This window comes from Penicillium griseofulvum, assembly GCF_001561935.1.
Source record: "Penicillium griseofulvum strain PG3 chromosome Unknown contig_6, whole genome shotgun sequence".
NCBI lineage: Eukaryota > Fungi > Ascomycota > Eurotiomycetes > Eurotiales > Aspergillaceae > Penicillium > Penicillium griseofulvum.
Window position 1 is genome coordinate 1,258,501 of NW_024467419.1, and position 24,173 is coordinate 1,282,673.

Here is a 24,173-nt window from a genome sequence, read left to right on the forward strand (position 1 = left end):
AAGAAATCCATTTGGTCTCGATTTACATGCGCTAATCAATTGAAGATATTTTATTCGCTTGCATCCGGTGAACGGTATCCTAGACCCGATGCTTCACACTCCAGATTTCGTGCGTTCGCGATCGGCCCTTTTGTTCACCTGGATACTGGCTTTAACTGCCCAATTCGACCATGGATCAGCCTCAGTTGCCAAACGGTTACGGCTTCATGGTGAAAAACTCTCGAAGCACGTCCATACCTGTGGATATAAGTCGGTGGAGATCGTTCAAGGCTACTATATCTCACTACTATCAGCCACTCCCGCAGAGACATTGGCACAGGAGCGCTCGTGGCTCTACACAATGTATGCTTTCGGTGTAGCGGCCGAGCTAGGTCTAGACCAAGATTCCCGTGCCAAAGATGCGACTCCTCCCAACTCGATCAATGCTTCCTATTTCCGAACTCAGGATGCAGGTCCAACACCATTCCCAGAAAATGACTCGTCACATTCCTTACTGGAGTATCCTTCAAAAGACCCCATCGACAACCAACGTTTGGCGCGAAATCGCGAGAGAACGTGGCTAAGGATTCTACTATGGGAACGGGCGAACAGTGCGGCCTGTGGTAGAATACACACCTTCCCGGAAACAGACCTGACACAAAGTGTCGACAGCTGGTGGCTCCACCACCTGGCAGACCCCACAGACAAGCACACATGTGCATTTATTACCCTGCGACGCATTTTAGCATCATTACAAAATGAACTAAGACATCAAGCTCATTTGACACATGATGATCCCCACTGGGTACGGGAAATGGTTGACACAACTCTGGGACCCTGGTGTGATCTCTGGCTATCACATCCAATGCCCAATTTAATCACATCGCCGTCTGAAAAGCTGTCCAATATCTTTCTCCATTATGTTTATCTCCACGGAAGGCTTTGGACCTTGTCATTCGCCCTTCACGGTTCAATAAACGGGGACCAAAATATGGACGCAATCCGGGCAGATTGCTTCGAGGCTGCAGTTAATTCTTGTGAGCTCGCCGTGCGTGATTTGCATAATATCGGTGAACCATTATATTGCATGTTAGCTCCGACTTGGGCTATGATATCCTACGCTGGGGTGTTGGCTTTGAAGCTATTCCCCGCCTTGTATGGATCCCGCGTTGGAAACGATGTGGAACTTCTTGCTCTACTCAGCCAAGTTGCAATTCAACTAGAGCGTGCAGGAACAACACCGCCGCATCGATTTGGAATTGCTGCGTTGCTTGGACAACACCTTATGATGATCCTAAGAGCTAGAGCAGCGAGACTGAAAGACTCGAATCAGTTTGGCCAGACCAGGATAGATGCATCGTACACCAACTCAGGCTTTGATGACGGAACGAGACAGTTTATGCCACAACAGTCCCCTAACTCGAAGCCGTACGAGGCTCTGATCTCGGATTATGATCCGTTCTTAACTACAGCTTCAATGTCTACTCAGGGGGATTTAACTGGGGAGGGATTCGCTGACTTCTTCCGGGAAATGTTCGGGCCTGGATTCGGGGGTGTCTTTTGATATACGTCGCAAAGCACAGCTATTGTTCGAGCAACTTTAGTGTCTAATGATAACAAATCTATTGTTTCCTTACGCCATTTCTTGCCAAGTCCTATTAGCATTAACAGCCTTTGGAACACATATAAGCTCCGCATGAACAGTGGCTAGGGTCAATATTCCAGTATTTGACTACGTAACAGACACATTAGTGATTTTGTAAAAAAAAGAGAAAAATATTTAATTATTCGCAAAATTTCTACCATCACAGTGAATACTATGTTGGTTACAGTCGCTATCTCGGACCACCAAGTATCAACCTACAAGTTACTTCTGCGAACCTCACCGCGAAGCACCTTATTGACAAAGTCGGGATCCTCTCGAAGAGGTCGACCCAAGCCACACATATCGATGTCTCCGCGTTCCACAGCCTCCGCCATACGATGGCTATCCCGCCAACCACCCGTAGTTCCAATAACAGCTCGTGACTAGGAGTTTCTCGATCAGCTCGATAGATCATTAGTGACAGCAAACGGGAAATGTACTTACCAGGACCTTTTTCAGCTCTTGCGCCCATTCAATGAAGTAGCTTCGCCTAGTCAGCATATGCACACAGGGAACCAATCGAACCAAACTTACCTTCCACGCTCTTTCTGGGACGGTCGTTCAGCCAGCTCAGTCATGATGTTGCCACGCCATGCAGGAGAGGCATAGGTTCCACCCGAGATGTCGAAGAAGTCCACGCCAGCATCTTCTAGCCATTTTATCACAACACACTGTTCGGCAAAGCTTTGGCCTCCCTCAATGACTATATGTATCTGTCAGTTAGAATCTCTTCTTGAGTTGTGAAGTAGAGTAGACTGACAATCTTGGCAGTTTAGTTTCGCTGCAATCACGAACTTGTCCGAAGGAAGTTTAGCCTTGATCGCATTGACGATCTCCAAAATGAACCGCGCCCGGTTTTCTAGGCTTCCGCCATACTATAAACGCAGTAAATATCAGCGCTAATTGCAAGGGAAAAGAACAAATCTAATATCCATACCTCGTCTGTTCGCTTATTGATTTTGGGCGACAGGAATTGATTCATGATGTACCCGTGGCTGGCATGCAGCTACAAATGCCGGCCACTTAGCCTCTTTCCCAACAAGTGAAGAATGTTCAAACACTCACAATAATACCATCGGCACCAGCCTTTGCAAGAACCTCAGAAGCCCACACATATCGGGAGACAAGATCCTTGATTTCAGCCTTTGTCAACGGCGACGGCTTGCCATACGTTTTGTTGAGACAAGGTTCGAGGTGCTCAGCAGAAGATGACTTGGGATTCTTGTTGAGGAATTCCGGAACCTGACGTCCTGGGAATTGCAGCTGGGGGAGAAAGATCGCGCCTCGCGACTTGGCTGCTTTGGCAGCTGGGGCAAAAGCTGCGACTGGATCCCAAGGATTGTTGGGGTCCAACACTGCGTTGTTGTAATTTTCGAGATTGTCGCGATGGATGGGGATATTTCCTGTGCAAATGAGACCGGCACCTCCTTCTGCTAGCTCTGTGTACTGGTTAGCACCACTCGTGTATGATAGGGTGCTTGGGATAATACCTTGATATAGCTCTGCATATCGATCCATGGGTTTGCCGGAGTTCTCTACATTGTTCTCGTCGTATGTTGAGGCATACTCGCTGAGAGGTGTGCGATATAGGCGATTGCGAATCACTTTTCCGGAGAGCTTTAGGTTAATGGGCTGCTCATTTGCTGTTAGAAAGTCTTGTCAGGGGTTGGTTCGAGCGAGGATGTATACCTGAGCGAGAGGGGAGATATGCGATGCAGACATGGTGATATAGACCCAACGGCAAGTAAGAAATTTGAAATACTGGGGAGGAATGTCTGTATTTTGCGGGGATGTAGTGCGCCTTTATTTTGCGCGTTCATTCCGTTCTATGTCTTATAGCTTCTAATCGCATCTTGATTCAACCGGGCTATTTATCTGGCATCCGGTCAATCTGAACTGCGGGGGAAAATCGAACTAATGATCGGAACTAACGCCGAAATTAGAGGCAGATATTGCTACCAGGACCACTTTTGATGTTCAATTAATCGTGCGTTCCATTGACACTTCGCGGGGGATCGATGTGCAGGAAATCCCCGCTTATATCTTGATGCTTCATGAGATCGATTGTACTAGCAAGTTTAGCATCGCATATCGCACCATTAAAAGCCGAAGACCCACTAACAAAGAGCGTTGCATTGAAAGTGGCAATATTTTAAGCTATGGCAATTCTACCAGGTGATGCCTGGTCAGGGTGTTCACTTTCCCCTCTAACCCCTTTAGGGGCGTGACCAGGCGTAGCTGCTTCCACCCGATCTTGTTTCGAGAATTTTTGTTTTATATAAGGGCAGTCGTCGGGGAGACGATGGATGAATCTGTACGCCCAGTTCATACCAAGGCACCGCTCTGTATTATAGCGACGAAGCATTTGAGTGGCACAGTCGCGGATCATCTCGGCGGTTGGTGGGGTATTAGCGGCAGTTAGGGTATGTACCCAACGGATCAATGCTTCCTCTTCTTCTGGTTGCAATGCTTTTCCAGGGCCTATGCGACACCTTGCAGATTTGCGACCGTGGACTCGACCACGCAGCAATTGATAGGAAATATCAAGGTCCCGCGCTAGTTTAGCGATTTTGGGTTTCTTTTGTTCAGAATATAATTTCAATGCAATTTCAATGCGAGCTTCCAATTCTTGGGGTAATTGAGACATATTTGGTGTGGAGGTTTGACAATGGTGAGTTCAAAAATATAATGAGAATATTATAATTAGGGTGGTCGGAAGTCCCCATAAATCGGACATCTGGAATTGAACCATCAACTGATTTGAGAGCTACCGGAATCATCGGAGAAGAAGCTCCCGCCTGCTGAATTGGCGTTATGAAGGCCATCACATGTGGTATGGGCGGCTGCCCATTCAAGGTTACGGGTGGAAGGCGGCAGTTTCTGGCCTGGAAAGTGGTCATTTTATGCCTCAATTGCAGGTGCCCATATTTCTGGTGAAATTTCATGTCACAGGAACATGGAATAGTAGTATACCAAGGGAGTCTCTAATTCAAATCTTCGAAGCTTTTGGACCGCTCTCTCCCTGGTTTACAGCTTTCCAAATAGCCGACATTGCATCATCCACCCCCTGTTTATTGACATCCTTCTCCAACCAGAGAATCTGTTGTGCGATACAAACACGCACTAGAACCTCAGTCCCTGGAATAACTGCCCAGCCGTTGCCCTTCCCGTTTGTATATAGATATGTCACCGGGGATGGGAGATAGCACATATCCAACACAACGCCTTTGTTTTTCCTGCACAAAATGGTATCGCAGATCTGACGGCAAGTAATTTCACCTGCTTCACGGGGTATATCGTTTGGAATCGTCCCAATGACGATATAAGGTGTCTCGCAGGTTGCAGCTTCCTTGGCAGTAGCAAGATATTTGAGTGTGATATCTGGTGCCGTTGATTGGAAGAAGGCAATTAATGCATCTACTTCTGCTTTCAGACGGTTGGCGATGTAGATTTCTGTAGAGCCAAACCATCTCCATAAGGCAAAGATCGCACTTCTGGCCGCACCTCCACCCCCAATCACCATAGATGGGCGACCTTTGGCCGTGGTACCCGCGTCCGGCATTCGGTAGAGAATGGAATCCCGAATACCGATGCAGTCTGTGTTTGTACCGATATGTCTTCTCTGCCCACTTTTGTCAAGTCGAATAAACGATGTATTGACGGCCCCAATCATGCGCGCCTCCTCGGTCAAGTCATCGAGTAGAAGGCCAAAGGACACCTTGTTTGGCATCGTGATTGTGGTCCCAATGCATGTGTTGTCATCTAATTGTTTCCGGAATATGTTGCCGTCGGTGGTCTCCGTGAGGTGAAATGCCCATGAGGCTGAATTGGCGCGAAATAGAATTGAGTGTAGCAAGGGCGACAGTGATTTTGAGATATTACCGCCAAAAAGATAGACATGGTATTGACTTGCAGCTGCGTTTGGTGGTAACGGAGAGCTGCCGTGGGCGTAAGATTGCTTGAGGAGATCCATGTTTTGGCGTTTGTGTGTAGCAGAATGGGATTGAAAAAAAAAAAGAAATAGATAAAGAGAAGGCAAACAATTCCAGGGAGACATCCTCTAAGTGAAGGTCAAGGCCAATCAACCGCCCCGCATCCACGGCATTTTTATATATTGACCGGTACCAAACGGTGAATAATATTTACTGCCTAATGGCTCAACTATTTGATCTCCAGTTTTGCTTAGGTCTAGATGCATTCTACGAATCCACAAACCTCGTCTTGTGTCTCCAGTATGGCAGAAAATCCAAAGGTCCGGGTCGCTCTCATCGGCGGAGGCACCATAGCTCCTTTGCACGCCGAATATCTCATGTCCTCGCCAACATGTGAGCTGGTGGCAATTGTCGATCCGTACCCTCCGGGGTGTGCATTGGCAGCGACCTTGTCTCTTCCGCACTTCGAGTCTGTCGCATCACTTTTGAACTCACTACAAAAGCCACCGGAGGCCTACGTAATATGCGTCCCCTCGAGCCTCCATGTTTCCATAGCGACGAACGTCATTCATCAAACACAGCCTATGGCCTTACTCATCGAAAAGCCTTTCTGTACAGATTCAAAGTCTGGAGCAGAGTTACTCGCCCTTGCAAGCGAGAAAGGTTGCAAGATCCTCGTCGGACATCACCGCCGATTCCACCCCTCGCTGTCAACTACGCGGTCGGCGATCCAAGATGGAAAAATCGGAAATATTACAGCCATCTCAGGAATGTGGACTGCGAAGAAAGATGAGATCTATTTTGCTTCTGCCAGCTGGCGAGCAACACGTTCCGCGGGAGGAGGTCCGATTTGGACGAATTTCGTGCATGATATCGACGCCCTTCATTTCCTCACTGGTGCCAAAGTAACATGTGTCTGGGCTATAAGCACTACATCCAGGAGGAAACACGCAGGTGTGGCTGCCGATGATATCGTTGAAGAAGGTGCAGCTATTATGACGCAGTTTTCTAATGGGGTTGTTGGAACCTTTTTGGTGAGTGACAACGTGGCGAGCCCTTACGGCTGGGAGGCTGCTACTGGTGACAATCCTTTATACCCAAAGGCAGAGCCTCCGGTGGATATTTATCGCATTCTGGGCACAAAAGGGACTATCGTTGTGCCAGAAAATACGCTTTGGACATACGACCCGGAGACGGCGGACAAATATAACCAGGAGACTGGGTGGAAAAGTCCAATCTCACGAATCAAGCTTCCAGTCGCTGAGGGGATTCCATTTCAAAACCAAGCAGAGCATTTGGCTAGAGTGGTTCGCGACTTAGAAGATCCTCTTTGCTCGGCCGAGGATGGACTAGCAGCAGTCTCTGTCTGTGAAGCCATTGCTACAGCCCTTAAGGCCAAAGACGGACTACCTGTTCCAATCTCACACGCTTCACGTAACTAGTTTTCTCTTAAAGCAAGATATTATCCATGCAACCTGTTATTGTCGTTGGGGAGATTCGAGCGAGAAAGTTGGCTGTACATTATCGTGATAGTCCCTAAAGTTTCGCACACACATTCCTGTGCACTCACCGGATTTCCTCTATTGAATACGAATCAATTCCTACCTGAATCCTCTGACTAGTTTCCTGATTTGGAGGACTATACGCTTTAAATTAGATGACCCACTACCCCACACGGTGTATAAAAGAATACCCCGGTCTGTGGGGGTGGCGTCAACTGCGTCAAGTGGCGCCAACATATCGGGTATTCGATCACCCCTCTGTCCTATTAATGGACGGGACTCATAATTCAAACGTATTGGGCAAGTTACCATATCTGAAATTATGACAGTCTCATGGCCTCCATCCACAGCCAACCCATTGGGTATCGCCACCTTATCACTCGGCAACTGGCGAGAACATGGTTTGGAGCCACGACTGGAAGCCGCGGCGAAATCAGGATATCAATGGATCGACTTGTTCGATGAGTGCTGGGCTGCTTACCTCGAGGAACATGGCTTGCCTGGAGACCAACTTTGGGAACCGACTGCCGAGAATCTGCAGGTTGCTCGGAAATTGGCTCGTGTTGTCAAGTCACTGGGAATGAGGATTGCTTGCACCCAACCTCTCCGGAAAATCGAGGGAATCAAAGATCCAGCCGAACGACAGGCTACCTTGAATCTAGTCGCCAAGTGAGATATACCTTACCCGGATAACAAGATAATGGTAAAGTCCATACTGACTTGTTAACATAGACGATTTCCATTCATGCGCGCCTTTGACACCGATCTTGTCTTCATGTGTGCAAACATCCGCACGGATGAGGGAGTGACATCCGATCTCAAGATGGTCGCGAGAGACCTCGCAGAACTGGGCGACATGGCGGCCGCATATGCAAAGGCCGATGGTGGACGCATGTTGAAGATCGGGTACGAGGGGTTATCATGGGCAACTCGAAATACGTGGTCAGCTTCATGGGAAGCTGTGCGATTTGCCAACCGCGCTAACGTTGGGTTGATTGTGGATGCTTTCAATATCCTCGCCGTTGAATTCGCTGATCCGTATAATGTTGCTGGCCACGGGCGGATCTACCCAACCTTAGAGGAATCTCTAGATGTCCTTACTGGATCACTCGCATCATTGGTATTGACGGTACCGGGTGATCGGATATTCTTTTTCCAATGTGGCGATGCGGAGTTGATGAACCCGACGACGTTCCTCCCTCCAACTGACCCGGAAACACCAGCACTGCTCCCATGGTCGCGAAGTCACCGACTATACCCTCTTGAGCAGTCTAAGGGTGCTTATATGCCGGTTGAGCTTGTCGCAGCTGCTGTGCTTGCCACCGGATATCGAGGGCCAATCTCGCTTGAGGTGTTCAATGCATCACTGAACCAACCCGGACGAAACGTTCCGGCGGAGCATGCTTCCAGAGGAATAAATGGTCTTCGTCTCTTGTCCGAAACTGCGAAGTCGATGCCAGCGTTTTGGCAAAGTCATGGTGAACGTAAGAGTGCCATCGCACAAGTGGTACGACGGCTACAGTCAGATGAGCCCAAAAATAAGCTATGATAAATGACAATTATATAGTTCAATCATTGCCGAATATGACAGAAATTAATTGTGTTGACTAGAATCGATAGTCCCCGTCTACCATACCATTAATGTCGTGTTTTATAAATGAATTATTTGTATGTGAAGCAGCCATTGAAGGTTTCTTAGTTTATATTTGAATAGAGCCTACTATAATACGATGGAAACAATACTCTGAGTTCTACATCTTTGCGGCTTCCTTACTGCAAATCCCTCCATTAACAACGACAAAGTCTCTTCCCTTTTTCCATCCAGCCCAATCCTGCAGGACAGCCTCGCCTCCTTGCCCGTTCGGCAATGTTCTCACTTCCCAGCCATCCGTTCCAGGCATCACCGATGGCGTCTCGCTAAGTGTGACGGCAGGGCGTTGATCATAATGACTAGCCTCCATTTCATGATGTTCCAAAACTGGCGTACAGCAGGCGTCAGTTCCATCGAATATGACCTCCCATTCTTTGCGTGTCTTTTTGCGAAATGTATCTTCGAAGAGGATGTGCATTCCAGGCCACAGGGATCTGTCTTCGCGATTTCCTCCCCAATCCTTCTGCTCTAGGCCAAGTCCTCGACTTAGTGCGTCGAAAAACTTCGGCTCTAAGGATGCAACGGCCATGTAACGGCCACTGTCCTTGCATTCATAAACCCTATAGTAAGGACAGCCGCCATCGACCAAATTCTGTCCTCGAGGCTGGTCCCATTGTCCTGGAATCTTGCTTGAAATGCGTGGTGCGGTGCCAAGATAAGAAACACCATCTACCATGTTGGCTTCCACAACCTGTCCTTTGCCTGTGCTGACTCTAGCAAACAACGCCAGAATAATACCCATGAAACAGGTCATTCCACCCCCGGCGAAATCAGCCAAGATATTTCCTGGTGGGCTGGGTGGAAGCGGGTGTCCCAAGGGTGGAACTCGAATCGAAGGGCCGAGCATTGACAAAACTCCCGAGACTGCAAGATAGTTGAGGTCATGGCCCGCCATGGTGGCATACTTTCCATCACGGCGAAACCCTGTCAATCTTGCGACAATCAGCCGGGGATTGATTTTCAGCAAGATATCTGGGCCGAGCCCCAGCCGTTCTAGAACACCAGGGCGAAAGGGATCGATTAAGACATCGGCGTGTGGGATGAGGCGGAAGAGGAAATCCCTTCCAGGGGAACCCTTGAGATCAACACAAATAGATGACTTCCCCCTAATCAATACATCTGGGCTGGGAGAATGACCTGGCTGAATGCGGTCAACTCGCAGCACATCTGCTCCATTGTCGGCCAGGAGAAGACCGGTAAACGGGCCCGGCGCGAGTCCAGCTAGCTCAAGCACGCGGATGTTTTCAAGGGCTCGCATTGTGGTTGTGGAAGTTGAATTTGATTCTGGGGAGCGAGATAGAAACTAATTGATGCAGGTAGCGAGAGGAAGGTGGGATGACACGGCAGTGTTCGACATCTATGGGTTTTTGAATTCCCGCAATGATGTACTTGTCCGCGATGATATCTATATCCGGTGTTCTAGATAAATTGACCGGTATGAGGAACTCATTGTAACTTAACAAATTCCGAGTCCTTGCTTACAATCTTCATGTGAGTGTGTTGGTGTTCGCCGAAGCAATGATTGGGGTGCTTGTAACAGCTTGAATATAGTATCGAATCATCAAACATTGAAGTACATATCCTTCGCATATTACAAGTACAAATGAGGGCATTTCTTTAATTGACCCACGGAAAGAAGCAGAAGTAGAAACTGGTACGATTTTGATGCAGCTTGAAGCGGAAGTAGAAGATTAGGAAGCTGGAGGCAACGGGGCTTAATTTAATGTGATCATCTGGAATCAAATTGAAATCTAGGCTCATAATGAGAAAATAACTCAAAAGGGACTTCCACAGAGGCATCTTCTAAGTAAATGTCTCTAGATATGCGCCTTCAGTCTTGCCAGACTGCGCAGCTCTCTCCTTAGCAACTTGCCCGTCGGGTTTCGTGGCAACTGGTCAACAAATAAAACACCGCCGCGCAGCCTTTTGTAGCCAGAAACCTTAGATGCCACCATTTTCTGAATTTCCTGTGATAGCTTTTCACGCTCCGAGGAAAAGACTTTTACCTTTGGAATCACAAATGCTTGAGGAATCTCCGTTGCTTCTGTGTCATCCCATACAGATGTTACAGCAGCATCGGCAACAATTGGATGCTGCCCAATAATCTCTTCTAACTCGGTAGGGCTCACTTGAAATCTGTGAGTAAATGAGTAGTTAGTCTGGGTAGCTTGTACTGTCAGATAGAACGAATCGCTCACCCCTTATACTTGATCACATCTTTGATTCGATCAACGATAATCAGAAATCCTTCCGAATTTAGATAACCTATATCGCCGGTCCTATACCACCCTGGTTCTAGCATAGCATCTTCAGTTGCCTTTGGGTCATCTTTGTAACCCCTATCATATTGTCAGTATGTTTGAAGTCACTGGTTTGGCTGCTTTGAGGCCGGTTGCCTACATCATAATTGTGGGAGATGACACGCAGATCTCTCCTGCATTTGGAGGAGAGACGTCTTTTCCATTTTCATCAATAAATCGAACTTTCATGTTTGCAAGAAGAGTCCCGGTAGCAACAAGGGGCGCGTTTTTATCTCTGACACCACTCTGAGAGACGCAAGACGAGAGCTCGGTGCAGCCATAAGCTAGAGCCGGTTTTTAGTTAACGAATGTTGTCTTAGGGTTAGCATGATATTGGATAATTGACTCACTTTGGCAAAGACTGACACCGGGAAACTTGGTTCGAAGTTTCGTTGCAACCAACGGCTAGGATTGTCAATTATGCTGTGAACCAGAAGGATAAAAGCGGGACTATAGATCTCACCTTGAGTGGTGCTGCGGAACATGAGAAATATTCCAGGTCGTCGTACCTATATTTCTCTGTGATTGGAGACTCTGCAAGCGCAAGTGCCACGGGAGGCACCAATCTAGCCAACGTAGCTCGCTTCTCTTGCAGAAGCTGTTGGTTGTTGGTCAGAACCTTTTTGTCAAATAGAAAACTAGGAAATAGCTAGCATACCCGACAAAATGTCTCAAGGTCAAAGGCCGGTAACAAACACACGTAGTAACCCAGCCATGGACCAAGGAGTGCACAGACATAAAGCCCGTATATATGCGATACTATTGCAGTTAGATATGTCTAGTTAATACGCTATTCACCTAAGAATATAAACTCACGAGGCTGGATTTGGTAAGAAGCATATTAGCTTGAGAAGTTATAACATCTTTCAAGAACGGAAGTACATGGCTCACCGGAAAAAACACCTCTCGCATGCTACCTCGCCAGTTGTCTGGGTTATGGGCTCGTAGTTGCTCGCAAATAGCCACCAGATTGTGATGGGAAAGCATCACAGCCTTTTGAAGACCTGTTGTCCCACTCGAAAGAACGATGGCGGCGCATGATTTGCGCGCATCCTTCCCATCCAGCACATATGCCTCCGACTCAATTCGACAAGATTTGACGAGGTCCTCCGGGAACTAGTCCTTATAATGTCAGTTTCACTTATCTCAGTGTCTTCTAGATCATGACTGACCAATGGATAGTTGGCTTCTCGCTGAATCAGTGTGAAGATGGTGACCGAGGAATTCATGTCGAGGGTAGTAAGAGCCCCATGCAGCTTGTTGAGTACCGCAACATCTACGATAATGACTTTGGGTTTTAAAATTCTCAATGCATGTACTAGCTCTTTGGGCGTGGACGAATGATTGATCGTGCTATTTGAGAAGAATGGTGAGCAGTTGTCTCAAAGTCCCTAGCTGACATGACGAACCTCACGACTGCCCCTGCAGACCATATGGCATGCGCCGCCAGGATATAGTCAACCTGTTATGATTCCGTTAGTAACATGTCACTTAGAACAAAAGATTAACGAACGGTGCTTCTAGATATAATCGTGACAACGTCTCCAGGTGCGATGCCGTATCCATGCCGCAAAGAATGAGCTGCCTTGAACGCATCATCCCGTAGTCCACCGTAGGTGAAGGTCTTGCCGGTCAAGGTATCTTCGCAAATAACTTTTGTTGGATCTGTGTTTGATGCATTTTCCAACATCAACTGCGTGATTGATCGGTCTGTGCGCAGATGCACAGTGGTTTTTGAAGTAATTACAGCCATGATGATTTTCTTAGATACGTGCAATACCGACACCACGTCTGTCACTGGTGACAGGTCGTTATATTTATTACTACTCTCGTAGCTCTCCTCGGCGGGGTAGGTTGTTCTAATCTCAAATTCCGATCCCTAATTCCGGGGGGTGTTCCGGCCTTAATTTTATACACCGGTTGAGATTACCTCGAACATCGCTAGATCTTCTTCACTCATTGTGTGAACCCCAAATTTCCGCTGTGGATGGCGACTTGTTTGTCTTAATTTGAATATTTGCTTTCCAAGCTGTCATTCCTGTTTAATCCTCCTGATTCAACCTCGCCCACGATGGCCAACAAAGACATGACATTCGCCGCACTTCTAGCCGTATCACCAATTGAGAGACAAATCGAAGTTACGCCAGCCACAGACTTTGGCCCTTCTGTGTTCCTCAACAAATATCCTGTTTGCCACCCCAAAGGTACACGAGGGATCTTCGGTGGTATCACCATTGCACAAAGCCTCAGCGCAGCCCAAGAGACTGTGAAAAAAGAGTTCGATGCCCACTCAATGCATTGCACTTTTGTATTTGCAGGCACTGCGCTCACAACAATCTGGTACCATGTTGAGATAGTGCGAGACGGGAGGACATTCTGCACACGAGCTGTAAGGGCCATCCAAGACAATCGCACAATATTCCTTGCAACAATCAGCTTCGCTCGTCCACCACCGGAGCCAATCACAAATATCCACCATGCTGAGCGCAATCCTTTGACGGTGCCAGTACCGCAAGATACTGGTATCGGGTCCAATAGCAATGAAGAAACACCGGGACTCCCATACATAAACCAAAGCGTTGGAATGCTACACTTCAATTCTGCTGATCCATGTAATAAACGTATGCATCAGTGGATCAAAGCACGTGGGAAGATTTCACCTCAAGGTGGCTCACGAGCGCATCTGGCAGCGTTGGCATTTATGTCAGATAGTTATTTCCTCGCCGGGATACCTCATGCGCATAATATATGGAGCTTTGTCAACCCTCCAACTACCGAGTCCTATGACTCCAATGAACAGCTTGAGATGCCATCTCCTATTCACACCAAGATACCTAGGCCCCATTTACAAGGGGGCGGTAGTGTGCCTGCCCAGTCCCATAGGATTGGAATGATGGTTAGCCTGGATCATACCATTTACTTCCACCAGCCTAAGCGACTAAGAGCTGATGAGTGGCTTTTGACTGAAGTGAAGACCGATTGGGCTGACAATGGCCGTGGAGTGGTATTGCAAAAGATATGGGCCCGAGATGGTACGCTACTTGCGAGCTGTACTCAAGAGGTAAGCCAACTTCTCCAACTTCAGGGTTCCAATTTAACGCATTATTCTGCGTACAAGGGTATTTTGCGACTTGAAGCCCGTCCGAGGAGAACCCAGATTTCTAAGGTGGACTCTCGACTTTGATGGTTCCGTGCAACTATATATATCCAACTAGCTATACATACCGGATTTGGATAGATGATGATGTGTAATTACTCATCTAGGAACACTGTTGCAAAAAAAACTGCTATAATCTACTATCGGATATTTCATAGAACAATACTTTTCACAATATTAGCTGACAGAAAACTGGCAGTTTAACAAGAGCATATCTGATGGTCGTGTCGTCAACAGCTCTGGGGGTACCTAGCTAACGGCCAAGCTGCCAAATTATGTAACATACCATTTGATAGTCATGTGACTCTACTGTAAGAATACCGGCAGATACCTGTATTTAACCGTCATATTTCGGCACTACCCAACGGGAGCCCGAAATTACTTTAGCCAATCAAGGCCACCCAATGACATTCACCGTCCGAATACGATTTATCCCCCAAGACTGTCCAGGTGTCCATCTCGATAGGGGATTATGGTACAACTCGTGCTTCATTGCCATATTTTGATTGGATATTTTGATTTTATTGCTTGATAGACCTTACTAAACGTCTTGGCGTGATACCTATAAGGTACCTTCTCCTGAGGTCCAATACCTACAAGGTATAGCGAACAAAGATTTATAGCTGGGGTCGCATTGATCTTATCCTTGACATCTGTAACTGACCGCAAGGTCCTTGCTGTTGAAATTTTGCACGGCTGAAAGCATTATGCCACTTCTCTCCCCGTTTTCGCAGTGCCTCTCTTCGCTCGCCCAGCTGAATCACAAATGGGGTAACCATAGAGTTTCAAGGCAAAATGATGGAACGCAAAAATCCCTGTCAGAGCGTTTGTTGGACGTCTTTCTGCGTACATGGGATCTAGGTTTTACAGCCTTCGGAGGACCACCAGTACACTTCCAGATTCTACATGCCAGGTTTGTGGAGGGACAGGGCGGCAAGGAAAAATGGGTAGATGAGCAGACTGTACGATTCTCCCTATGTATCCTCAAACTGGCGGATCTCAATATCATAGGGATTGCTAATGAATCTCACAGTATCAAGAGCTCTTTGCTATTTGCCAGGGTCTTCCGGGTCCTGCTAGCACGAAGTTGCTTTTCTGCCTCGCCCTATTACATGCAGGATTTATTCCTGCCCTGCTTGTGTTTTTGCTTTGGAGGTGACTATACCTTTATGCTATAAAATACGCTACCTTTTAACTAACCGTGTCAGTCTTCCTGGGGCAATTGGCATGTATGCTCTCTCACTTGGTGTGCAAAACATGAGTGAAACCCTTCCAAAACCAGTCTACTCCCTACTTTCGGGCCTAAATGCCTCTACGGTAGGTATAGTTGCACTTGCAGCCGTTCAGTTGGCCGAAAAAGCCATTCGCGATAAACTATCCCGTATTCTTGTGATATTTGGCGCATGTGCTGGTCTCTGTTACAATGCACTCTGGTATTTCCCCGTTCTGATGATTGCCGGTGGCTTCCTCACAAGCCTTTGGGATGGATGGCTATATCATCAAATTCTGAGGGCAAGGCTTGCTTGGAAAAACAGACATAGTGCTCCACAGGAAGTGGATGTGTCAAATGGGGAAACTACAGGCATGGACTATGTAACCCTGGAAGAGAATACAGTGCAAATGAGTGACACGATGCGATCGAGGAGGACGGACTCAAGACCTGACGGACTGCCACAGCATATAGGCAACACTTCAAGGCGAACGGAGTCCGCCGAAGATCCGTCACAACAGCACATTATTCGGATTCGGGTCGGAGCTTTGGTCATGGTTCTGTTTTTTGGTAAGGCCCTAACCTGACAAATCTCCTGAGAGTCAACACTAATGTCGTTAGCCTCCTTCATCGGGATTCTTGTTGCTAGAAGCCAGCTCGCTACACCCCCACTGGTCCTCGACCTCTTTGCTAATATGTACCTTGCTGGTACAGTCATCTTTGGTGGAGGTCCTGTTGTAATTCCCCTTTTACGCTCTTATGTCGTCGATCCCGGTTGGGTCTCTAGCAGAGACTTCCTTATCGGCCTTGCCATTATCCAAGCTTTTCCCGGTCCTAACTTCAACTTTGCTGTCTTCTTGGGGGCGCTAGCACTGCAGCGCTCGCGCTTCCCTACCGTTCTCGGCGCATTTCTCGGCGCTTTGGGAATCTTCTTTCCAGGGATCACGCTGGCCGTTGCAATCCAAAGTTTCTGGCGTGTATTGCGGAAGAGGAAGTATGTGATTGACTTCCTAAGGGGAGTGAATGCTACAGCGGTTGGGCTAGTATTTACAGCTGTATACCGGTTGTGGGAGATTGGATATTTGACTGCCGAAAGAAGCGACGGACAGAGTCTGGGCAAGGAACCGTGGTGGGTGGTTGTTGCGGTGGTAACCTATGCTGGGAGTGCATGGTTCAATGTGCCTCCACCCGTTGCGATTGTAATGGGTGCTATCTTAGGGCTATGCTGGTATGGAGCTGTGGGGCAATAGCATATTATGGAAGGGGTTCTTGAACCTATCTGTCATATAGAAGAGAGGCCGATTTATGGAACCACCATTCTTCTTATATAGTCTAATGATATTGTGAGTCGATGTACTATGTACTACTCCGTACATACCATAGGCGGGGTCCCCACACCGGGCCGGCTCGCGGATATGGAAGTTTGGGAGCTTGACTGTCCCTAGTAATAACTTAGAATTGACTATTCAATTTCAAATGTGATATTTATTACCAGAAGTCCAATGCTAAGTTAAATCAGCATGGTAGAAGACAAACGGAAGAGACGGAGAGGAGAGGAAGAGCTTCGCTAGGTGCCGAGGTCGGCGAGCCCCGCCCGCCCGCGATCACCTCATATTAATCAGCGTTACGTCGACTGGGGAGATCAACAAAACAGCTTCACCCCGCCATTTCCAATTCATCTTCTCTTTCATATCACCCTCTCCAATATACTTCATTCCAATATGACTACCCTCAAGTCCGGTGACTCGTTCCCTAGCGACGTGGTCTTCAAGTGGGTCAACACACAACCCCCGCAAACAAGCACACACTGATCTCTCCAGGTACATTCCATGGAGCGAGGAAAGTGACGAAATTACCTCCTGCGGAATCCCCATCAACTACAATGCCTCACAGGAGTGGGCCAACAAGAAGGTTGTCTTGTTCTCAGTTCCCGGTAAGTAGCTATTACCCGTTTACTGAAGTCGGTGTGCTAATGTGTGAACCAAGGTGCCTTCACCCCGACCTGTTCCGTCAACCATGTGCCCGGATATATTCAGAACCTGCCTAAGCTCCGTGAGAAGGGGGTTGACATTGTCGCAGTTATTGCCTTCAATGATCCGTTCGTGATGAGTGCGTGGGGCAAGGCGAACAAAGTTCGCGGGGATGATATCGTGAGCATAACCCCACTTTCCACGTTTCGGTGACTAGTATTGATTTTGGATAGCTTTTCCTCTCGGACCCCGATGCCAAATTCTCGAAGAGCATTGGATGGGCTGATGAGGCGTCTGGCCGTACAGCTCGTTATGCGATCGTTATCGATCACGGTAAGGTCCGCTATGCCGATATCGAGACTGAAAGGGGTGCTGTCAAGGTATGAGGTTCCGTCCTTCGTTTACCTCTTTTTGGTGGCTAATTACCTTTTACAGAAATCTGGCGCCGATGCCGTCCTTGCTTCCCTTTAAATAAGCAAACTATAGAATACCCTAAGACTACTCCAAATTCAATTGCAAACAAGAGTTGTTGGCCGCGTATGCGGCCTCTGTTATTGAACATTTTCCCTTGGCATTTTATGTTTCATAATTGAGATTGAATTTTTATAGTCCCAGTACTTTCAACCCACTTCCTTTTTTTCAGGCGGGAAAGCGGAAATGGTGCACATGATCACCCCAGGGACAGAACGGGGCTGGATCAGAAGCATGTCGGGCACCGTACCTATTGTTAGTTACCCAAGTAAAAGGCCCGGCCTGGTGAGAAGCGGTGGGTTGTTCTAGAGGAGCGGTGCTTTGAGGGTTGGAATACAACAAGGCTTGGTAAGTTTATTGTCTTGATCCAAATATGACATGTGGCACTTGGGAAACGCAGCGATGGAACTGCAGATAGTCGTTGCTGCATGTCGTCTTGATACATAGGCTATGGTGGCCTTGATTATCGATCTGAACATGGGCTAGGACAGAGAGGATTTTGTGTTGACACACTTGGGAAAAGACAGTGATGTGACATTCAGATGACTACGCAGCGGTATAGACGCCAAGGTTCAAAACTCCATTTCTGGGCAATATCAACGCCCTGGTGCCTCATTTTCTGAAATAAGACCAGTAGAATCATTAACATACTTCAATTACTATTACAAGAATATTCAGCCGCATAGGCTGTCTTTTGATATCTTTTCAATGGTCATTTTGGTGGTCTCTTTAGTGCTCTCCTCAGATACCATTCTGTTAAGATGTGCAAGTTTTATAGGTAGACGGCAAAAGAAAGTCAGAAAAAGGCTTAATTTGTGCAAACGACGTTCCAATGTGTAATCTTTCAACTATTGATAAAGTGGTTGAAGGAGCGACCGAACCACGCCAAAATGGGACATCAAGGCATCAATATTCTCTAAAAATGGGGGGTTGACCTCAGGCGTCTATACCGCTGCGTAGCTGGGCTCGGATAATGCCCAACTGGATTTAGCTTTCGGAAATCGGGAGGTACTCGTGCTAAGCGCCCCAACACATTCTAGTGTTAACTGATTCTTCATCAATTCGACGCTCCGATTGCCTCTTTGGCATATTAATGCTAGAGTTCAGTGCTGACGCGATACGTTGCTGCTCACGGGTAGAGACTTCAATCATCCCCGCTGCCGATGCTCATCCGCCGGCTGGCTTGCTATTGAATATGCTGAGCATTCTTTCAGTGAAACTGTGCTATGTTAGTGAGGATTTCCGGGCCCCTGAGAGGGCACCGCGCTAGGTGTAGAAAGTCAGGATTTACTATCTCGGGTGGATAGCTCGCTGTGAATCGAAAGAACATATCAAATGCTGCATCACCCTTGGAGGCAAAGCAGAAAATTCGAGACTTCCGAAGTTCGAGCTTATCGTTGCACCGGTGGTAGCAGGCTTGGATGATACGCCCGTGTCGAGGCCCGAAGAGCGAAATTAAGAGTACCTATATAGAAAGAGATCGTGAGTATAGCTCGGGAGTCCTAGTGGGTAGAAATTTATCTCACTGGGAATAAACGACATGTCTCAAACCCCGCCTGAGTTCGGCGGAACGCAACGACCTGAGCGATTGATCCGAGCTCACTTAGTAGTAGGCTGCCTTCCTTGCCATTCCCCTCCGTGCAGATGATAAAACGGATAGAGGGCCCAATGAGGACTTCGCCATCCCACCACTCTTCTAGCAATCCAGTTGTCCAGCCTGGGGTATCAACGCCTCGATATCGTCCACCCGTAGAGAGCAGGAATCCCTCATGACCGCCAGCGAACTCTTCGAAACTATATGCCATTAGAACCAGCTTTCGTAAGGAATCGCAAATATACACTAGTTTACTTACTCAATGTAATTCCACCCGAATGCATCCCTTAGGCTAGTTTTCGATTTGCGGCGATATTCGAACTGCGCCGTGATAAAGGTGAGCACCTGTTGCGTGGCGCGTGTGACGTTCCAGTCAGGCCGATGCTGCCTTGCGAGATCCAAATCCGGGGGATTCAGGCGGTGACTGACTTGCTTGGCCTCAGAAGCCGAGATCTTCCACGGTTTGATATCCTCCTTAGAGATCGGTTTGAAAAGCCATGGTGTCTTGCGGTCCGAAGGCTCTTCGTCGTTCGGGTCAAAATCTCCGACGGAGACTCCTAGGTCCAGAAGCTCAGATTCAGTGATATTTGCGTGGTCGATCACCGCCAACGTGTTCATGATGTTGACTACAACATCCTTCATCTTGGCGGACGGAGGAGAGCCTGTTGAAAGTTTAGAGATCAGGATCACTTCTAATGTTGTTTGAAATACGGAAGACGAAGGTTAGTGTGTAGAGAGATGGGGTAACAATACCTGTCTGCGTTAGGGGATGGAATTTGGGGTTTGAGGATGAAAGGTTTGTCCCGGGGATTGAAGTTAACCTTGGAAGGTGGTCAACTGCCCAGGTGCTCACTATTACGTCGCAAAGTATCCGTCAAGGTAATCTCAAATGTTAGATACATATGCATGTATTACATTCTTTTCATTTTATATCTTTCGCATTTAAATACTGTACTATAATCTAGATCGCTTATAATAAATAATGAATAAATAAATGATAAGTATAATTTCAATTGTCGAAGTCAGAACAATTATATACAGTCCCCGGAGAGAGATTTTATATATTGTGCTATTCCTAGTGGAGACAGAGACTGGCTGCTAATTATTGTTTCAAGTTCTCGGGACTTTTAAGCATGTAGAATCCCTTTCCGAGGCATAGAACGGAATACGTTATACTACGAGGATAATACACTACTAGATAGGATATGTTCAGAACAACTTCAGTTCAGTATTCGGGTTACCGTTTCCGAGATGAAGAGTGGGAAGCTCGTTTCATCATCTAAAGAATTGCAGTTGAAATTCCAAGTCTCGCGCCAAATTTTTGTGGCACATCTATATCATGTCTATATCATGCAAAGCTTTCATGTGGTATCGTCGAATCAAATGCTGGGAAACGCAAGCCCTGAGCTTGCTAAGAAATGAGGCAGAATCAAATATGTGACAGAGCACGGTCATAAAGATGCAGCTCTAGGCCAGCATTGACACAGTCTATATGCAAAGGCTCAGCAGCCTGATATACTTTGTCCCTGATGCCAGCTCCAAGTACTTGTGGTCCGGAGTTGGCAACCTCATAATCGTCATCCGACGGGACATTGCGGAATGCACCCTCAATATCGACACGCTTGAGTTTAGGGAAACGAGTCTGGCGATTTTTGATCACGGTCTGTAACTGTGAAACCAACATCCCCAGATACCGCTCCTCACATCCTTCAATATAAAGGGTCTCAAGCGACGACGGGAGACATTCAATGAGTGGCGTGGTTGGTTCGTTCTGGTATCGAATATCCAGAAGGTTAGGCAGTCTCACGCGCACCTCTTGCAAGGCAGTGAAATCAGCAAGCGAGCCGAACCACTCGTCGTGGTTTTGATTCAACCCGGCAGCTGTGAACGGGTGGTGGCTGCCATAGTGGTCCAGCCACAATGTTTGCAGACTCTTTTTGCTGTGGGTCAGAGAGCAATAGAAAGCGGATGGTTGGTAGCCATTCGAAAGGACATGCGAGTCCGAGTGCTGGTATTTGAATGACTTGAGATCTGCGCATGAACTAACTAATGTCTCCATGCCATAGTTCCCGCTACTTGCCCGCAAATCGATATCGGTGATTGAAGAGAAACCAAGGCGTGGCTTCTCGTCATCCATCGGCTCCTTTGATGATGAGATAGTGGAACCAGGGTCCACTACAGAGTTGGCTGTGATAGCACGAACAGAAGGTAGGTGGAAAAATGGCAGGAGGAGTGTCGATGAGAGTTGAGTTTCACCCTCCGTATTGCCTAGCTGCTGGCTGTAGTTGAGATCTTCTCGATGATGCAGTGAGACCTTGCGTAGGTGGCGGAAGGCTGGTTGAACTGAAAAAGGCGTTTCGCAATCCACAGCTCTTTGCATAATCCGGTCCAAATGGGGAGAGTTGGTCGTGTATGCCAGTGTAAGCTTTCTGAGCTGGCTTAACAGTGGGAGAATTAGCGCAACCCAGGCGTCGGCGAGGCCTTGCCCGAGACCTTGGGCCCACTGATCACTTTCGACCGTTGAACATGATACATCATCGAGCCATGCCCTCAAAGCTGGCGATGTCTGAATTCGGTTGCAGTCGTCATCCGATACACTTTTTGCATGCCAGTGTGTTAGGTCTAGCTCCCGAACGGCCCGCGCCAGCGCAGGTCGTTTTAGTATGGCATGCAGGAACGAACTAGCATCTTGCCAATTGTGGATAAACACCTTCCGATATACCAGCGGGAGGAAAAGGTCGTGGAAGTGATGAGAGACAAAGATGAGGTTCCAGCGATCTGCTTTGTGTTCCACCTGCTCTCCTATCAAGACTAGTACGTCATTTGGTATCGCCAGCTCCATGATAGCACTTTCGGATAACTTCAACAAAGCCAAAGTGCAATGGATAAGAATCGTGGGGAAAAATGAAGGAAAGAACCACAAAATCAACTAAAACAAAGAATAAATATGGATAAATATGGAGCAACTCCATATTTTAACAATTTTCCATTATCGCAGAGTTGGCCACCGGGGAGTTCTGGAAGATCAAACTTTGATCCGAACCGACCAATGCCGAGTCTCCATGAAGCCTTGTGGATCTATAATCCGATACTCTGAGAGGTTATAAATTGTTTGTTTCCACTTTGAAGAAAATTTGACATAGACCGACGTGACAATTGCCATTGTCGGAAGGTTTGTCGCATTTTCGGATTCCAATTCCGGCGGTATCCATGAATCAGATTTCGTACGACGGAAATGATTGTATCGGGCTCAATGCGGAAGGATGGCCGGGGAGCCTTTTTCCGAGGGGCAGAGATTGACAGTCGAAGAGCCACTTAGGTGCATGAAGTGCAGTTATTGCGATGATACTCCGTGCTGAAGATGGCGTCCGAGAGTTGCGGAGTCATGGCATTATAACATCCACTTTGATCGCGAGCGATACGCGCTCATTAAGAACAGTAACAGCGAACATATTAAATGTAAATCGAATAGCATGCGAATACAAAAACCGGCGATGATGAAGGTGGATCAGCCCGAGTGGGCTGGCGGGCGGGAGGTGGTGGAAGGAGAGGGCTAAGGATCGTCCTGAGACATTGGACACGACTCTCTCGGACTGGACTATGTTAGCGACAAAGTTCACATGCAACTACTATTAACACGCGATGCCCGGTGTACGATAGCCTTATTGATCAACGGATCGCCATCTTTCGGAGATTTCAATGTTAATATCCGCTCCCGCGCATGCCGCCACCAGGGCAGTTTCGTCACTGACATTCCAGCCTAGGTCACGTGGCTTCAAAGGCATGAGTCCGTATAGGGTTTCTATTGGATATCTATGCTGTTCACTCGTCCCTCATGGTGAACTGTGCACTAGCAAAACGGTGAAGATTCATCCCAATCATTTTTTGGTTGACAAAAGTACGTCAGGCTTGAGCCGTACACCGTAAAGGTATCACTTATGCAGAAAACATCCAACCGAATCCCCGCTTGTGGTCAAATACAGGCAACTAAATGGGCCGCAAGTCCAAAATCCTTCTTTTGCTGTTAAATTGGGGGAAAGAACTACAATAGCAATAGCTGTAGGTCGGGATCTGACGGGCCTTCTATTCCGGCCTGGGGATGGAGTGGTTCATGCTCCGATGTAGACTGCAATCTCGAATCCGGTAGTGGATCATGATCGAGGCTCAGGTTCCTGTCTAACCATTGAAGTTGATCCTTAGCGAGCCTTGTCTCCCACTCGGGTCATTTTGTCGCGAGCACCAGATTCTACTCAGTATGCTCTCGCTCTAGAATGGATTCCGGTTAGAGGCTGCTAATTTGTAATGTCCCTGGTAGAGGGCTATGGCAAAGAGAAGCCATGGTGCGAAGATAGCAAGGAAAGAGAGCCTGAGAACAAACGGGGAAGGAGCAAGCTTCAGGCACTCAGGCAGCAACGCGCCCTACAGTGGTCTCTATGCTGTCTTTCCTGCGGTTGGTGTTAATGACCGATGGGGCGTTGCAGTGAGCAGCACTGTCGAGACGGCATCATCCAATTGATTCAAGCACAACGAAGGCAATTTAAACCCCTCTAACCAGCTCCAAGAAACGTTGTACGCGATGAAAGCCATAATCTCCAACCGGTCGCTCATATAACTCAGAAGCGACATATTCCACGATCTTATCCATATATTGAGTCCCTGGACGACGTGGCATCGTGATTCCGGTGGGTATGCTCCTTCCCCACCTGTCACCGCGTGCCGTCGCTATTGCAGGTGCTTACTGATTGGGCCATCGTGCCCAGGT

At 47.6% G+C, this 24,173-nt stretch overlaps 10 protein-coding genes across 10 annotated transcripts; 4 read left to right on the forward strand and 6 right to left on the reverse strand.

Moving 5' to 3' along the window:
* Positions 1 to 1,839: 1,839 nt before the first annotated feature.
* On the reverse strand, positions 1,840 to 3,346 carry PGRI_075760 (Aldolase-type TIM barrel; the record flags this gene model as incomplete). The annotated part of the gene is made up of 7 exons (XM_040795290.1): positions 1,840 to 2,007; positions 2,069 to 2,108; positions 2,159 to 2,327; positions 2,385 to 2,499; positions 2,562 to 2,630; positions 2,690 to 3,256; positions 3,314 to 3,346. 7 exons carry the CDS (start codon positions 3,344 to 3,346, stop codon positions 1,840 to 1,842), a joined length of 1,161 nt encoding a protein of 386 aa, XP_040652967.1.
* A 1,267-nt stretch (positions 3,347 to 4,613) lies between these two features.
* PGRI_075770 (Quinate/shikimate 5-dehydrogenase/glutamyl-tRNA reductase) lies at positions 4,614 to 5,597 on the reverse strand (the record flags this gene model as incomplete). The annotated part of the gene is made up of 1 exon (XM_040795291.1): positions 4,614 to 5,597. The coding sequence occupies one exon, from the start codon at positions 5,595 to 5,597 to the stop codon at positions 4,614 to 4,616; it is 984 nt and encodes a 327-aa protein (XP_040652968.1).
* Positions 5,598 to 5,858: 261 nt separating this feature from the next.
* PGRI_075780 (Gfo/Idh/MocA family protein) lies at positions 5,859 to 6,998 on the forward strand (the record flags this gene model as incomplete). Its single annotated transcript, XM_040795292.1, has 1 exon — positions 5,859 to 6,998. The coding sequence occupies one exon, from the start codon at positions 5,859 to 5,861 to the stop codon at positions 6,996 to 6,998; it is 1,140 nt and encodes a 379-aa protein (XP_040652969.1).
* A 382-nt stretch (positions 6,999 to 7,380) lies between these two features.
* Positions 7,381 to 8,607, forward strand: PGRI_075790 (uncharacterized protein; the record flags this gene model as incomplete). The annotated part of the gene is made up of 2 exons (XM_040795293.1): positions 7,381 to 7,727; positions 7,791 to 8,607. The coding sequence occupies 2 exons, from the start codon at positions 7,381 to 7,383 to the stop codon at positions 8,605 to 8,607; spliced, it is 1,164 nt and encodes a 387-aa protein (XP_040652970.1).
* Positions 8,608 to 8,809: 202 nt separating this feature from the next.
* On the reverse strand, positions 8,810 to 9,967 carry PGRI_075800 (CaiB/BaiF CoA transferase family protein; the record flags this gene model as incomplete). The annotated part of the gene is made up of 1 exon (XM_040795294.1): positions 8,810 to 9,967. One exon carries the CDS (start codon positions 9,965 to 9,967, stop codon positions 8,810 to 8,812), a length of 1,158 nt encoding a protein of 385 aa, XP_040652971.1.
* A 559-nt stretch (positions 9,968 to 10,526) lies between these two features.
* PGRI_075810 (uncharacterized protein) lies at positions 10,527 to 12,969 on the reverse strand (the record flags this gene model as incomplete). The annotated part of the gene is made up of 12 exons (XM_040795295.1): positions 10,527 to 10,845; positions 10,908 to 11,048; positions 11,110 to 11,293; positions 11,360 to 11,414; positions 11,473 to 11,607; positions 11,668 to 11,768; positions 11,826 to 11,829; positions 11,901 to 12,125; positions 12,182 to 12,362; positions 12,419 to 12,471; positions 12,523 to 12,888; positions 12,940 to 12,969. 12 exons carry the CDS (start codon positions 12,967 to 12,969, stop codon positions 10,527 to 10,529), a joined length of 1,794 nt encoding a protein of 597 aa, XP_040652972.1.
* A 111-nt stretch (positions 12,970 to 13,080) lies between these two features.
* Positions 13,081 to 16,626, forward strand: PGRI_075820 (uncharacterized protein; the record flags this gene model as incomplete). Its single annotated transcript, XM_040795296.1, has 6 exons — positions 13,081 to 14,070; positions 14,348 to 14,411; positions 15,037 to 15,128; positions 15,200 to 15,321; positions 15,375 to 15,946; positions 15,998 to 16,626. 6 exons carry the CDS (start codon positions 13,081 to 13,083, stop codon positions 16,624 to 16,626), a joined length of 2,469 nt encoding a protein of 822 aa, XP_040652973.1.
* A 471-nt stretch (positions 16,627 to 17,097) lies between these two features.
* PGRI_075830 (peroxiredoxin family protein) lies at positions 17,098 to 17,817 on the forward strand (the record flags this gene model as incomplete). The annotated part of the gene is made up of 5 exons (XM_040795297.1): positions 17,098 to 17,147; positions 17,197 to 17,309; positions 17,363 to 17,526; positions 17,580 to 17,726; positions 17,782 to 17,817. 5 exons carry the CDS (start codon positions 17,098 to 17,100, stop codon positions 17,815 to 17,817), a joined length of 510 nt encoding a protein of 169 aa, XP_040652974.1.
* A 1,517-nt stretch (positions 17,818 to 19,334) lies between these two features.
* On the reverse strand, positions 19,335 to 20,053 carry PGRI_075840 (uncharacterized protein; the record flags this gene model as incomplete). Its single annotated transcript, XM_040795298.1, has 2 exons — positions 19,335 to 19,611; positions 19,671 to 20,053. The coding sequence occupies 2 exons, from the start codon at positions 20,051 to 20,053 to the stop codon at positions 19,335 to 19,337; spliced, it is 660 nt and encodes a 219-aa protein (XP_040652975.1).
* A 787-nt stretch (positions 20,054 to 20,840) lies between these two features.
* Positions 20,841 to 22,253, reverse strand: PGRI_075850 (uncharacterized protein; the record flags this gene model as incomplete). Its single annotated transcript, XM_040795299.1, has 1 exon — positions 20,841 to 22,253. One exon carries the CDS (start codon positions 22,251 to 22,253, stop codon positions 20,841 to 20,843), a length of 1,413 nt encoding a protein of 470 aa, XP_040652976.1.
* Between the last annotated feature and the right edge of the window lie 1,920 nt (positions 22,254 to 24,173).